Source organism: Nuphar pumila, chromosome 14, assembly GCF_984573655.1.
Source record: "Nuphar pumila chromosome 14, dmNupPumi1.hap1.1, whole genome shotgun sequence".
In the NCBI taxonomy this organism is placed as follows: domain Eukaryota; kingdom Viridiplantae; phylum Streptophyta; class Magnoliopsida; order Nymphaeales; family Nymphaeaceae; genus Nuphar; species Nuphar pumila.
This window is the reverse complement of record NC_143262.1, coordinates 73162503-73175931: the sequence shown is the minus strand read 5'-3', so window position 1 is coordinate 73175931 and position 13429 is coordinate 73162503. Positions and strand designations below refer to the sequence as shown.

Here is a 13429-nt window from a genome sequence, read left to right as displayed (position 1 = left end):
CTGCACATGCATACACCTACACAAGGATGCCTTTCTTTTCTGTAATAAGCTAAAAGGTTCTAGTTCTTAAAAACTTTCTGGAGTCTTTGCTTAATGTTGCATATTCCTGCTTCTTGCAAACTCCTAGTACCCATTCCCAATCTAAATGCTCTTTATCAATATTCACTGTGTACAGATAATATGAATTTTTGCTGGCTCTTTATTTCATTCATGTTTTCCATCTATCAGCCATCCAATTCATTATCATGCCACAGTTCTGTTGTTATGAGGTAACTGACCTCCATTGATATTATCCTTTTTTGTTCTTTTTTTCCCATGCAGCTTGGACACATTTCCTTATGCAGGAACAACAACTACCTGCGAGTCACTATATATGGGGGTTCCATGTGTTACAATGGCAGGCTCAGTTCATGCCCATAATGTTGGTGTCAGTCTTCTTACCAAAGTTGGTGAGCTTGTTACACTTTTTACTGTGAAATCATTAATATGACTTGAAATTCTATGTTGCTTTTTATGTTTGTTTTTCACGTGGTTTATTTTTTGTTCTTTCATATTTTACTTTTGTCACATTATTTGGTGTTCTCTGTAGTATACAAAGTTTAGGCTGGACAACACATAAAAAATGGAGTATATTTTTGAAGTCATGGGTTGTAGTTGGTGTTAGGAATTTCGCCAAATTTTGTTCCACCGAACAATTTCAAATTCTGGGATTGTTCTTTCTCTTCTACAAAACCAAGAGTATGTCATAAATTTTCAATGTCTGCAATTTACTTTTAAAAAAGATTCTTTAATCTTCAAATGACACAATTGAATGAATGCAATTGTATGCTATGTCACTCGGGTACGGGTACGGAGGGTACAACACAGCTATTTCAAAAAATAAGGGTACAGGGACATGACTATATATATATAGAGAGAGAGACTATAGAGAAAGAGAGTTTGGGTCTAGATCAAGTGTAGATCTAGATCCAGACCCAAACTCCTCTTTTCTCTCTCTTATTAACCCTACCCCACCACCTCTCTCTCCCTCTCCCTTGCTTCATAACCCCCACCCATCACCTCTCCATCCTTCTCTTCGAAACCCTCACCCACCGCCTCTCTCCTCTATCTCGTCATAACCCCCACCCACACCGCCTCTCTCTCTACACCTTCGTAACCCCCACCACCTTCTCTCTCTCTGCAAGTAAGAGAAGAAGAAGAAGTTACCTCTCTTCGTTCCTCTTTTTCTTACTTTTCTCTCTCTCTTCTTCTTCTCACCTCCTGCTATCGAGGGTGGGAAGGGGAGGGTTTAGACAAAAAAAAGGGAAAAAAGAGATTTTGGGTTTCTAGTTGGGTCTTAGTTGGACCTGACCCAACCCACAGGCCCACGTATCTGCGCTGCGTCCGGTACCCGTACGCGTGTTGGGCCGTGTGGACATGGGTATGTGGCCTCTTATGCCGTGTCCCGGTGACATAGATTGTATGTTTTCCAAAATTAAAGAATATTTAATTTCAAAATCTCCGCATGTACAGTTTTGAGGGTTCTCTGGCCTGAGACTTTTATCCAATAATTTTGAATAGGACTGGTAAATGAACTGAACAGCTCGTGACTCAGATCGGTTTGGCTCAGAGTTACCGGAAGCGCGAAACGTCACGGTTTCGAAATGCACAGGGAAGCATTTCCCTTTTTTGGGAAGCGCACTTCCCTTTTATGGGAAGTGTGCTTCCCCCTTTTTCATTTATTTTTTTTCCTCTTTTTTCGCTTCCCCCTTGCTTCCTAGGTTGCTTCTGGTTCGCTTCCGAGACGGTTCGTGATTCGCTTCTAAGTCGTCCCACGCTTTCTGCTTTTTAAAATTTTGAAAGTGCTTCGCTTCCCGCTCCCGCTTCCTCGACTGGCAACCATGGTTTGGCTTGTCCCAAACTTGTTCGTGAATGGTTCATATAGGTTTCCGAGCCAAGCCACAAGCAGCTCATTTAGTTTAAACTAGTGTGTTCGACTAGGGAGGTCTTGTAAGTATAATATATAAAAAGAATAATGCGTAATATATATAAAAATAAAAGGATGAATGGAAAATATATACATAAAATATGAACTATTAAGTGTAATGTATAATATATATTAATTATAATATATAAAAATATACTTATTCCATGTATAAATAACATGTAATATTTTTACACAAGCCAGCTCATGTTCGGTTCATCTCATTCAGGGACGAGCTGAGCTCAAGCTCGACTTGGCTAAAAACAAAAACGAGCTGAGCCTTAACATACTCTGTTCGGTTTTGATCGACTCGTTTACCAGCCCTAATTTTGGAATTTTATTGTTAGAGAAAAGTTGATGGTCGTCTACTTACACAGTCACACACACACATGCATCTCACAAATATCATTTAGTTAGTTGTGGTAAACCAATTTCCATTTTTCTAATTTATCACAGATATCCCAAGAATTTCCTTTGCTGGGAACATCCCAAGAATATTTGTGATAACACACAAACGCGTGCACACAAAATGTTGGACCTTCCAAATTTCCAATCTGTTACAGTCAACAAGACCTCTCTCCCTCCCTCTCTGTCTGTGTGTGTGCGTGTGGTGACTTGCGATACCCAGTCGTTGTTGGCAGCCATCTCAGGTTGCTGGCTATTGCCTACTGTTGGCCATCACAACGGGAGGATGGAGAAATAAAGGAAGAAGAGGTGTGTGTGTGTGTGTGGGGGGGGGGGGGGGGGCAAACAAGAAGAAGAAGAGAGGGTTGGCAGCCTGGGGGTCTCTGATGATTGAATATTGATTGTGAATGTCTTAGATGCTTCTTTCTTGGTCTTTGTATCTTTATTTTTTGACAACCGACCCACAAATTCTGTTAGCTAACCAATGCTCTTCTGGGGTTGGGATTGAGTATGACACTTGGATTGGTGGAGGACACTATCATAACTTGGGATCTCAGGTTGAAAGTCCCAGCAGAACCCATCTCCTAGCTTACCTCCTTGGAGAATCTGTTCTACGACACATTTTCATTTGCCCAAAGTTGGAAGGAAAGTGCAAGAACTGGTTCATCAATCTCTGTCCGGGGTTTCTCCATTTTTCTCCATGTTAATGTGAAATATAAATCTCTTAAGGGGTTTTCTCCATTTGTCATATGTGAAACAGAAATTCCAAAATACTGTTGGAAGCAGTGTTGTGAAAAGCGTTGAGGCGTAGCGAGGCGCTCCACCAAAATCTGAGGCGAGGCGTAAGCCTCGAGGTGCAAAGCGTAAGCCTCAAATTTTTTTTTTTTAAACTTAAAAAAAGTATAAAAATTATCTAAAATTATAAATAAATAAGAAATGCTTTATTGATGAAGCGCCAACCAACACAAAATAAAAAATCTCAAATAAATACGAAAAAAATATGAGATTAACATGTAAAAGTAACATTAATGCAACAACTTGATCTATATAAGTATCTAATTGCATAAATATGAGCATTCATTCAATAAAAAACTAACATTAACAACAAAATGCATATTAGCACTAACAACATCATGTCATAATGAAACTCTATAAGAGGATGGGAAACCGTTTCCGATCAATAAACATTGCATCTTCGAAACATTTGGGAAACACTAAAAAATTTATGGGAAATGTGTTTCCCACTCTAAGGGAAACACATTTCTCACTATTTCCCACATGTTTCCCATGTGTTTCTCAAGCATCGTCATGTTTGGTTTAATTAATTAAGTTATCAAGGCTTTTCTTTTTCTTAAGCTTTTCTCGGTCACTTCTGGGTCCGTTTCCTGGTCGTTTCTCATGTGCCTATAAAACCTCATTTCTCGTTTCCGTTTGACACCCTTGGTTTAGGCCAACTAAATCGTAGATGAAACATACATGATCTGTGGGTGATGATTTATAGTCTTAACTGAAAGCTTCCAAGGTGTTTTCAGATTGGAAAATTGTCCATGCTTGCCTTAAGCGGTAATTAATCACTTATCTTTTTGCTTTGACAAGCCTGCAAACAGATTCTTTATGGTTTGCCAAACAAAAGCCCCAACCATGTCTTGCCCTTCTATTCGTGTTCTGTTTCAAGTTGGGAGTAGCGACACTGTTGATTTAAGATTTGAGCAACCGAACAATACGCGAGACTTCTAAAAATGGAAGGCTCATAAAGCTAAAGGTTGCCTCCTGCACCACTTTTCAAGCTTATCGGCGCAACAGCCCAGCCATCGCTCGTTGTCTGTTTAGCAATTGAAAAGAGCTGGAAAAAATCAAGGAAAATGGATATGAAAGGAATTCAGAGAAATCCTCTTGCTTGAAAACAACTTGAGAATCCTTCCATCAGGTCAAGATCATGTTGTTTAATTCATCCCCCAAGGAATGAATTGGTTGGTATGGACCATTTTCATTTTCACAGTTCTACCAATTGCTTTGCCACAAACTTCATATCCATGGCAGGGGGTTACCCCCTGCCGAAGAGAGGCGACGACAGGGGGCTCTGCCCCCCTGTCGGTCGACCCATCACAGAGAAGAAGGAAAAAAGCTTACCTGTCACCGGAAAACGCAGAGGTCGTCGATGTCTTCTCAGCAGAGGAAAGAAGAAGGTGGAAGAGGCGATGACCGGCGATGGGTGGTGGCCGGCGGCGAGTGGTGGCCGGCGGCGAGTGGCGCCCGGCGGTGAGTGGCGCCCTCGTAAAAAAGAAAAGAACCGGCGGGTCGCCGATGCCTTCTCAGCAGAGGAAAGAAGAAGGTGAAAGAGGCGATGAGCGGCGATGGGTGGTGGCCGGTGGCGAGTGGTGGCCGGCGACAGTAGTGGCGTGGGACGAGAGGGGACGGAGTGGAGAGAGAAGGGGCGAGGGCTTTCCCTCGCCCCGAAGCGCCTGTGTCTTTTTTAAAGACACAGGTTCTCGATCTTTCGAGAATACGGGCCCAGATCCGGGTCGAACTCGGGTCCGGGCTGCCCGATTTTTTAATGCGCGCCTCACTTTGAGGCGCGCCTCGCCTCAAGGCGTACGCCTTTGCGATTTTGCGCTTTTTAAGTGCGCCTCAAGGCGAAAAGGCCCTTGCCTCGAGGCGAGGCGCGCTTTTTGTGCCTTGAGGCACTATTTTAACAACACTGGTTGGAAGTGTTGCTGGCAGCCAAGCTAAGGTGGTTCTTGGAGTATGGATTTCTTCATTTGAAGTTGGATTTGATCATATTGAGTGTATAACATCTTTGTGTCATGCTTCATAAAAGAATAACATGGCCTGCTTTCTAAATGCATATGCATCACTAGGGTCTAACATGTTTTCAAATAGGAAAATCCTTTGGCTGCATGCTTGAAGCGCTAAATGATGTAAATAAAAAGTGATTCTACTATGAAGGTGGCGTTAAGGGTCTTATTATGCTCACTTTGGATCCCAGCAACTAAAGATCTTGTGCATGAGTTGAATTAGCTGGGCATTTAGGGGTTAATTATATGGTCATTGTTTCTTATTGATCTTATCATCCTTAAGGCTAGAATTTTGTCTTCTAGTGCGTCTATGATCTTTTGGCATATTATTAAGCTTTTCCAAAGCGCACGACGCTCCACGAAACGGAACCCCTAAAAAAACAGAAAAGAGTACATATGACGCTTCTGCTGAATTTTGTGGACACATGCTATGCTTTCCACATGCCTATGCCGTTAATAACAATTGGCTACTGTTAATTAGATTTGAATAATTTGATTGCTCTACATTTTGCAGGTTTAAAGCATTTAATTGCAAAAACTGAAGAAGAGTACATTCAGTTGGCACTACGGCTTGCCTCTGACGTTTCTGCTCTTTCTACGCTAAGGATGAGTCTGCGTGAACTCATGGTGAAGTCTGCTGTTTGTGATGGACCCAAATTTGCCCAGGGTTTGGAATCAACATATCGAACCTTATGGCATAGGTATTGCAGAGGGGACATGCCGGCTCAGAAGCAAATTGAAATGATGCAGCAGACTGTTTCTGAGAAGCCTTCTGTAAAAATCTCAGATTCGGCAAAAGTTGTAAAAGTGAATGGCATCAATCCAGTTACAGCATCAATCCCAAATCATTCAAGCGAAGGTAGTGGGAATCAGTAGAGTTGGATCTTACAAATACGGTGAAGCATAGGGGAGCTTATACACGTGATTTGAAATATAAGCTGCCTTGCATATGATCAGTTGGTTGGATAGAAGATATGTATATTTGTATGCATTCAACTGTCGCACCCCGCTTTCTGCTAAGGTTGTTGGTATTCTTGAAGTTGTTGCAAATGCTGAGCTACATTTTTGCAGTGACTGCATTAATGCAAAGCTGGAGATGCTACTCGGTGTCCATCAGAATATGCAACATAGGGAGCCGTGTAAAGAGTAGTGAAATTTTGGGGTTGGTTGACATGACAGATCTCTGTTAGGTAGTCATACAATCTTTGATTAAAAAGAGTTACACTTCAGTTTGCTACAGTTAAAGTGAAGCTACTGCTATGTGGTTAGAAGCTACTGCTATGTGGTACAAGATCCTGTCCCCTCTGAACTTCATGTCTCCATCAGGTGGTGTGAGGAAGACCAACACCTTTCTGCCCCTTTTTTTATGCCTTAGATGCGATTCTAGCACATTGTATAGTTGAAAAACAGTAATCATTTTTCTATGGTGCCCGAGTGGCTGACCCCACCATAATGCTTATTATTGTCAAGGAAATTATTCATACATGTGCTTTGAGTCTCTCATCATCCCTTTTATCTTGCTTTTAGTTTTGTTGTTTTCATGCTGAACCGGGATTTGTAATTTATGAACACAATCAGGTTAATGCAATGGGGCAGCATCTAATATCACACTACATCTGGATTCCGTATGAACAGTGGCTTCCTTAAGGAACAACCTTTGGGGGTTTGAACTGGTGGCGTTTTGTCAATTTGGTGATATTTACACGTCGCTCCTACCAGATGAGCGGAGCCTTTGTGGGCTGTCTTTGAGATTGTGTGTGTGTGTGTGTGTGTATAAAAGGCGTAACTAGAGGGGAAAAAAGAAAAGGAAAGAGAATCTGATTCACATGATATCTTGAATAGTTATTTTGTGATCATGTATATCCTTTCATTTTTCTCCCGCTATGGATTCCATAACATCTACAGTAAATTTTTGTTTAAAGTCTAGCTGGGTTTAGTCCGACCCCCATCAGTTACTATTCAGCGTACCATTGGATTTTGAACCTACGACGTCCCACCACAAGGAGACGTGCACTGACTGACAGCTCCTACCAACTACTTCAAGCCCCGTTGGTAAAACATCTACAATAATTATGGCTGGGGAATGCCAATAGCTGCTCGTGGTTGGACTCCTCGGCTCGTTAAGAGCTTGTTTTGGCCCGTAAAATGGGCTTGACAAGCTGATCATGAAGTCCACAGGGTGCTCGTTTCAGCTCAACTTGTGTCGTTAAGAAATGAATGGATGTATTATTTTAAGTTATGTGGGAGAAAGGGGTAACTTCAAACCTGAAATGTCGGTACAGTGTGCATCCTTTTTGGGACCTTTAGCAGCTGTCACGGCGGTCACTGACCCTCGCTAAAAGGTGTTTTGTGAAAAAAAAATCGTTCAACTTGGGTTGAACTTTTTCGGTGTTGATGATACACCCGTCTCAGTTACGTAGTGTATATTGTTCGGTTGGTACTTTTTTGGCATGCGAACAATATCCCTCGAGTCTCACATGGTATGGAAATGGCAAAACGAGTAGGTTGTCTTTTTAAAGTCTAGCTGGGGTTAGGCCGACCCCTACCAGTTATACAATTATATCATTGGATTTTGAACCTGCAACTAGGGGTGTCAATGGGTCGGGTTTACCCTGACCCGATCTGGACCAAACCCTATAGGATTCCAGTAAGAAGACCTGATTAAGACCTGGGCCCAGACCCAAAGGTCTGATTAATACATGGACCCGGGTATAGTTTGCAAAATTTTATACCAGACTCAGCCCTGACCCAAGTTTTGATCAAGACCTGCAAATTTTCAATGAAAAACCGATAAATTTTTTTATTTTAATGGGTCTGGTTCATGTAGTTCTTATCGGGTCCAGGTATGGTTTCTCTTATAGTATACCCGATTAGACCTAGGTCCGGACCTGATACCATACTCAAAAATCTGGTCCAAGTCTGGTTCAACCTGGGACCGAACCAAACCCGACCCATTGACACCCCTACCTGCAACATCCCAACTAGGGGTGTTAATGGGTCGAGTTTGGTTCGGGCCCAGGTATAACCAGACTTGGACCCAGTTTTTGGGTATGATATTGGGTCCAGACCCGGGTATTATCGAGTCCACTATAAGAAAATCCATACCTGGACCCGATAAGAACTACATGATCCAGACCCGGACCATACCCGATAAAACCATAATTTTTTTTATCATTTCTACATTGAAAATGTGCGGGACTTAATCAGAATTCGGGTTGGGTGTGGTATAAAATTTCACAAACTATACCCGTGTCCATGTATTAATCAAACATTTGAGTCCAGATCTTGGTCTTAATTGAGACTTATTATTATCACCATACCCGGACACTATAGGGTTTGGTTTGTGTCGGATCCAGGTAAACCCAACCCGTTGACAACCCCCCCCCCCCCCCCCCCCACGCAAAGTGATGTGCACTACTAGCTGCTCCTACCGGACAAGCGGAGGCCCCGTTGGTCTTTCTTTGGAGTTATAAGTGTGATGGTGAGGTTAGAGTTTAGTCAATCAATCAAGCTCAGGATTTGAATAAAACAAAATCATTTTGCTGAAGTGGATTTTGAAAAGCCAGAGTTTGAGTTGCACACTTAAAAGGACGGTCCCAAAATTATAGTCCAAAGTAGAGCTTTTCAAGTTCATTAACGTAAGATATAAGCTTAATTTCTGAGGTGGACTGGTTCTTAAGATCTAAAGTTTGTAGGTTGTGTATGATTGCCTCGGATCTCAGATCTGAGGTGATAATGAGATTCTAGGATATGAGCAATGTTGTTGAAGTCGGATCACTAGGTGAATCAGTTTCTTAAAAAAAAACTAAGAATCGAATCGAATCCAATCGAATCAAATCTTTGTGAATTGACAACTTTTTACCATCAGCTGTCACATGTAATTAAACAGTTAAAACATACTAAATCATTTTTTATCCCCCTTAAAAATATTTAAAAATGAATTGAATTCGGCCAAAGGGCCGATTTGATCTGAATCAGCTAATTTAGACCAATTTTAACAACATTGGATACGAGAACCTAAGATTTCAATAAACGGATTCCTTATTAAGGAAGACTTTGAGGATCTAATAGCCGATGAGGTGAGATCCTTTGGTTTAACACACACACACAATCAATGACTTGGGTAGGAAACTTGAGAAGAAAGGTGCCTTTTAGAAGGGTGGTATTCTCAGTTACATATGGATACTCCATTCAGTGTTCTTGCAACGTTATAGCACACTTTGTGAGCACCATGTAAAGCATGACCAAGTTCATGAACTTCTTGTTTCTACTATCAAGCAACCCAAGTTCTTGATCTCCAAATGACTGTTTTTCATTCTGTGATTATGTCTAACATGGACTATACAATGTTAAGACGACAATAAATTGCACTGAACATTTGGCACTAATGTAGGGAAATATTGAGTAGAAATCACCTTCTTTTCATAATGTCTCAGTTTAGATTGTTTGTTTAGTGAGGAATGGGTTTTAAATCATGCAACCATGACATGCAAGCAGGTTTTTCAAGGGCTTTAAAAATCAGTGGTCCAAAATGTACCAAAATTTCATGACTCAAAAAATCATGTTCTTACATCAGAAAAACATAATCCAAAGCTCGTTCCTTAACAAACAAACCATGCAGAGCACATCTATGTAGGCATATTGAGTCGATGTAACTCACACATATGATTTTCAGCTCAATAGTTCTGTACCTTTCATTGGTACCAAATATTTACTCAATAAATAGGGTATACTGGTATACAAGTCCATGACCCAAGAGGTCATTTGTCTCTTTTATTTCAATACAAAATAAACATCCCACAATATACAAAATGAATCCGAGATGAACAAGAAGAATAAATCACAAATCTCAAAAAAATCTCTCATTTCACAAGAGGTTACACTCAATAACAAAGTTAGCATACATGAGGTGGGAGTCATCAGAGCAACAGAAAAACAACCAAATCAAGCATTAATAAGGTTGAATTTGCAACTGCAGATCTCCCTCTTAACTCTAGTAAATCATGTCAGTCAAATCTGGCTCAACTGTACTCCTAATAGGCTAATACCCATTTGACAGTCACTAGGAATTGCTTCTATGTACCTGTAGATTTCTATATGTACACATGCAATAGGTACATCAGACTCCATATAGACTTAGAACTCATAACCAAACTCAAACCCAGAAGAACCTAGGAATTGGTATGGATTAGGAACTGCCCTCTCGGCTGGCATTGCTTGTTGATATAAACTCGAAGACGGCCCAGTGTTGCTCATGATCACCTGAGGTGGGGAATCATAAGGTATGGATGTGTCCTCCACAGTGGTTATGTCATGGATGCTAGACCTCTTCTTGTCCTTCACCGAGTTAAGCCGCAGATAGTATTTCTGTGCATGGCTGGCCACTTGGGTTGGTGTCCGTGTGATCACTGCATTTCGAGATATGTTCCTCCAATCCCCCTTACCATACTTCTGCAGTCCTATTAGGAACAACCTAACATATATAGAACAAACACAATTCAAGGATATCAGAGATTACTTTAGAACATGAATTCATGCCATATATATGACTAGCTAAAACAGTGCCAAAAGTTAAATGGAAGTTTGAGGTATCATTCACACGTGCATGGATACATACATGCACGCATGTGCACGTGCATACATGTGTACGTACGTACATACATACATACATACATACATACATACATACATACATGTAATAAGTCAGATTCATGTTGATGATGCAATCTTAGAGAAACCAGTGGGGAAGCTGCACGCTGCCCCCCAAGATCGCTATGAGTATATATGAGTGGGACTCTAACGATAACATTAATTGCCAGACCCAATATGCACTTGGGCAAAGTGAAGGGAGTAGGATCAGGTTAGAGGCACCTCTGACGGTAATCTATGTGATGAATGGAAACGCAAACACCATGGTTGGATATGGGTCCCACAAAAAATTTCAAAGCCATTCATCTTGTAAATGAATGACATCTAAAGCACATAAAATCAACGGCCGAAAAACAAGAAAAAATGGTGGTGTTTGGGTTGGCAATAGGTGACAAGTTCCTAATTGATTGAAAAGTCCAATCCCAATATCTTGATTTCTGACCAATGGGGGATCCGCTTGTTTGGTAGGAGCTGTTAGTGCCCGTCGCCATGAGACGTTGCAAGTTCGAAACCCAATGGTATGTTGTGTAACTGGTGGGATCTGCCTAACCCAGGTTGCCTTTCAAAACAAAAAAATCTTGATTTCTGGTGGCAATTGTATGCTACTATGCCATCTATTAGAATTTGGATATAAATGATTTTCATCAAATTTCACCTCAGCATTGTAGATCACAGGGACAATGGTATCCAAAAGCGTCACGGACAGAGAAACGTAAAATTCGGAAAACAATTTAAGAATGACCATTAATCTATAAATATTATAAAAACCGCCACTGATTTGCAAAATATTTTTAAATAAAAGAAGGGACAAAACACACACACACACACACACACGGTGTGACCCACTCTAAATCTCTTTGTGTGATCATTTGCTGGACTCAAATAAAGCAAAGGAGCAGAAGAAGAGAACAAGATATAATTGGGGGGCGTACCTGTGCTCTTCCTCCGTCCAAGGCACCCCTTTCTTCCTCTCACCCTCAGCAGATTTGGCCCTGGACCCGGTGGACGAGCTCGAGCCATGTTGGCCCCTGTCCCAGCTCGTGGAGCACAAGCCGTCTGTATAATTCGGCAATTCGAACAGGCCGGACTCGATCTCGGACAGGTCGTGCAGGAGCTCCTCGTACTGCTGTCGGACCTCGGCCGGTGACTTGCCGGCGACGAGCCATGCGATCTGCTGCCACCGGTCCGGTGCGTCCTGGGGGACGATGGCCAGTGCGTGCTCGAAGAGCTTGTTCTGCAGGGGTGTCCAATTGCCGGAGTGCTGATCCATGGCGAAGTAGTGGCCGGAAAACCCGTCGGTACACATGAGGTTTTGCTGAAATAGAGTCGGAGGGTCCTTGGTGATATTTATAGAGAGAGAAATGGCAGCCTTTTAATGAGAAAGCAACACGTTTTCGAACAGAGTGGATAAGGTCGGCTTCTCGATCAGGACACGTAGCATCCCACGTGCTCATTTCTGTTTCCGACGGCTGAGATTCTCTGTGAGGATCTGGGAAAGAGAGACGAAGGTTCGGTCTCATTCATTTTATTGCATTCAATTGGAAGAGTTTTGTCGTTTTATGTAACTCGGAGTTTTCGAACCGTTTCAGATTTTTTTTTTTTAATATTTACGGAGAAGCCACTTAGCCACGCTGGATTTGCCGGATGTACTTACGGTCGCTGTCCTGGCAGCATAAAATTCCGTAAGCTTACCCCCAAGGCGCCCATGGTATTCGAACCTAGACCGCCTGACTATCAGACATGTCTCAACCCACTAGGCCAAACCCCCTTTGGGGGCACCATTTCAGATTTTACTGTATCGGAACAGTTAATAGTGCAAACACTGCACCCGCTGGATTTTGTTTCTCATTGTGATATTGTAATTTCATTACGCACTAATATGATATTAACACCTTTTTTAATTCTTTAAAAATTAAAATTTTTTTTCTATTTTTTTGTTTATTTGTTTATGTTTTCTTATATATATATATTAAGGATTAAAAAATTTTTTTTTTATCCCACATCACGCAAATATTGACCTTGAGATTTGTGACATTGATCAAAATAAAACGTGCGACACTTAGTTGGAACGCAAAGACCCGAACCTAGCTTCACCGATCAAGTTGCCGGGCACGCCCACTGGTAGTGCCATCCAAGTCCAATGCCAAACCCACAAGGGTCGAGAACGAGCTGAGTTGGTCAGGCACCACATTTCGAGTCGAGTCGAGTCGGTCCGAGTCTGGACACGTTGCATCCTGGTGAAGGAAACCAAACTTAAAAAACGGGGGGTGGGGGAAATGGTTAGACGGTAATGGTGTTGTTAAGACGGTAGGAGTCAAGAGGTCGGCAAAATGGCTGCGCGTTAATCCCTGACGTTGATTGGTTTTCAGATCACCGATGCCGATGCGCCACGTGGCAATATGGCAACAGTTGACGTGTTCAAGTTGGATTTGATAAGCTCACGTGGAACCTGACGTGGTGGTGGGGCCCACGTAAGGATACGGTGCGGACGTCGCGAGACGACGGCCACGTCATCCAGTACGGGGACATGAGTTGAGTTCACCGAAGCAACATTAGTCGTTTTCCCTGGTTTGCGTGGTGGTAGTGAAAGAACGAAAATGCCCTTGGGTGGGTGCGC

General features: G+C 42.0%; 2 protein-coding genes across 2 annotated transcripts in view; one reads left to right on the top strand and one right to left on the bottom strand.

The window, feature by feature from the left end:
* Positions 1 to 6648, top strand: part of LOC149816969 (putative UDP-N-acetylglucosamine--peptide N-acetylglucosaminyltransferase SPINDLY) — a 75379-nt gene extending 68731 nt beyond the window's left edge. The window contains exons 16-17 of the mRNA XM_089987836.1: positions 322 to 449; positions 5678 to 6648. Of these exons, the coding sequence (XP_089843962.1) occupies positions 322 to 449; positions 5678 to 6039 (490 nt within the window). The 3' untranslated portion in view covers positions 6040 to 6648. The remainder of the gene's footprint in view (positions 1 to 321; positions 450 to 5677) is intronic.
* A 3351-nt stretch (positions 6649 to 9999) lies between these two features.
* Positions 10000 to 12124, bottom strand: LOC149816968 (transcription factor DIVARICATA-like). Its single transcript, XM_089987631.1, has 2 exons — positions 11745 to 12124; positions 10000 to 10636 (listed from the first exon to the last, which is right to left on the bottom strand). The coding sequence occupies exons 1-2, from the start codon at positions 12116 to 12118 to the stop codon at positions 10300 to 10302; spliced, it is 711 nt and encodes a 236-aa protein (XP_089843757.1). The 5' UTR covers positions 12119 to 12124; the 3' UTR covers positions 10000 to 10299.
* Between the last annotated feature and the right edge of the window lie 1305 nt (positions 12125 to 13429).

Coding starts and splice junctions, on each gene's coding strand:
- LOC149816968 (XM_089987631.1), bottom strand. CDS start 12,118: ATGTGTACCGACGGGTTTTCCGGCCACTACTTCGCCATGGATCAGCAC. Junction 10,637..11,744: donor TGGACGGAGGAAGAGCACAG/GTACGCCCCCCA, acceptor TATATATGTTAG/GTTGTTCCTAATAGGACTGC.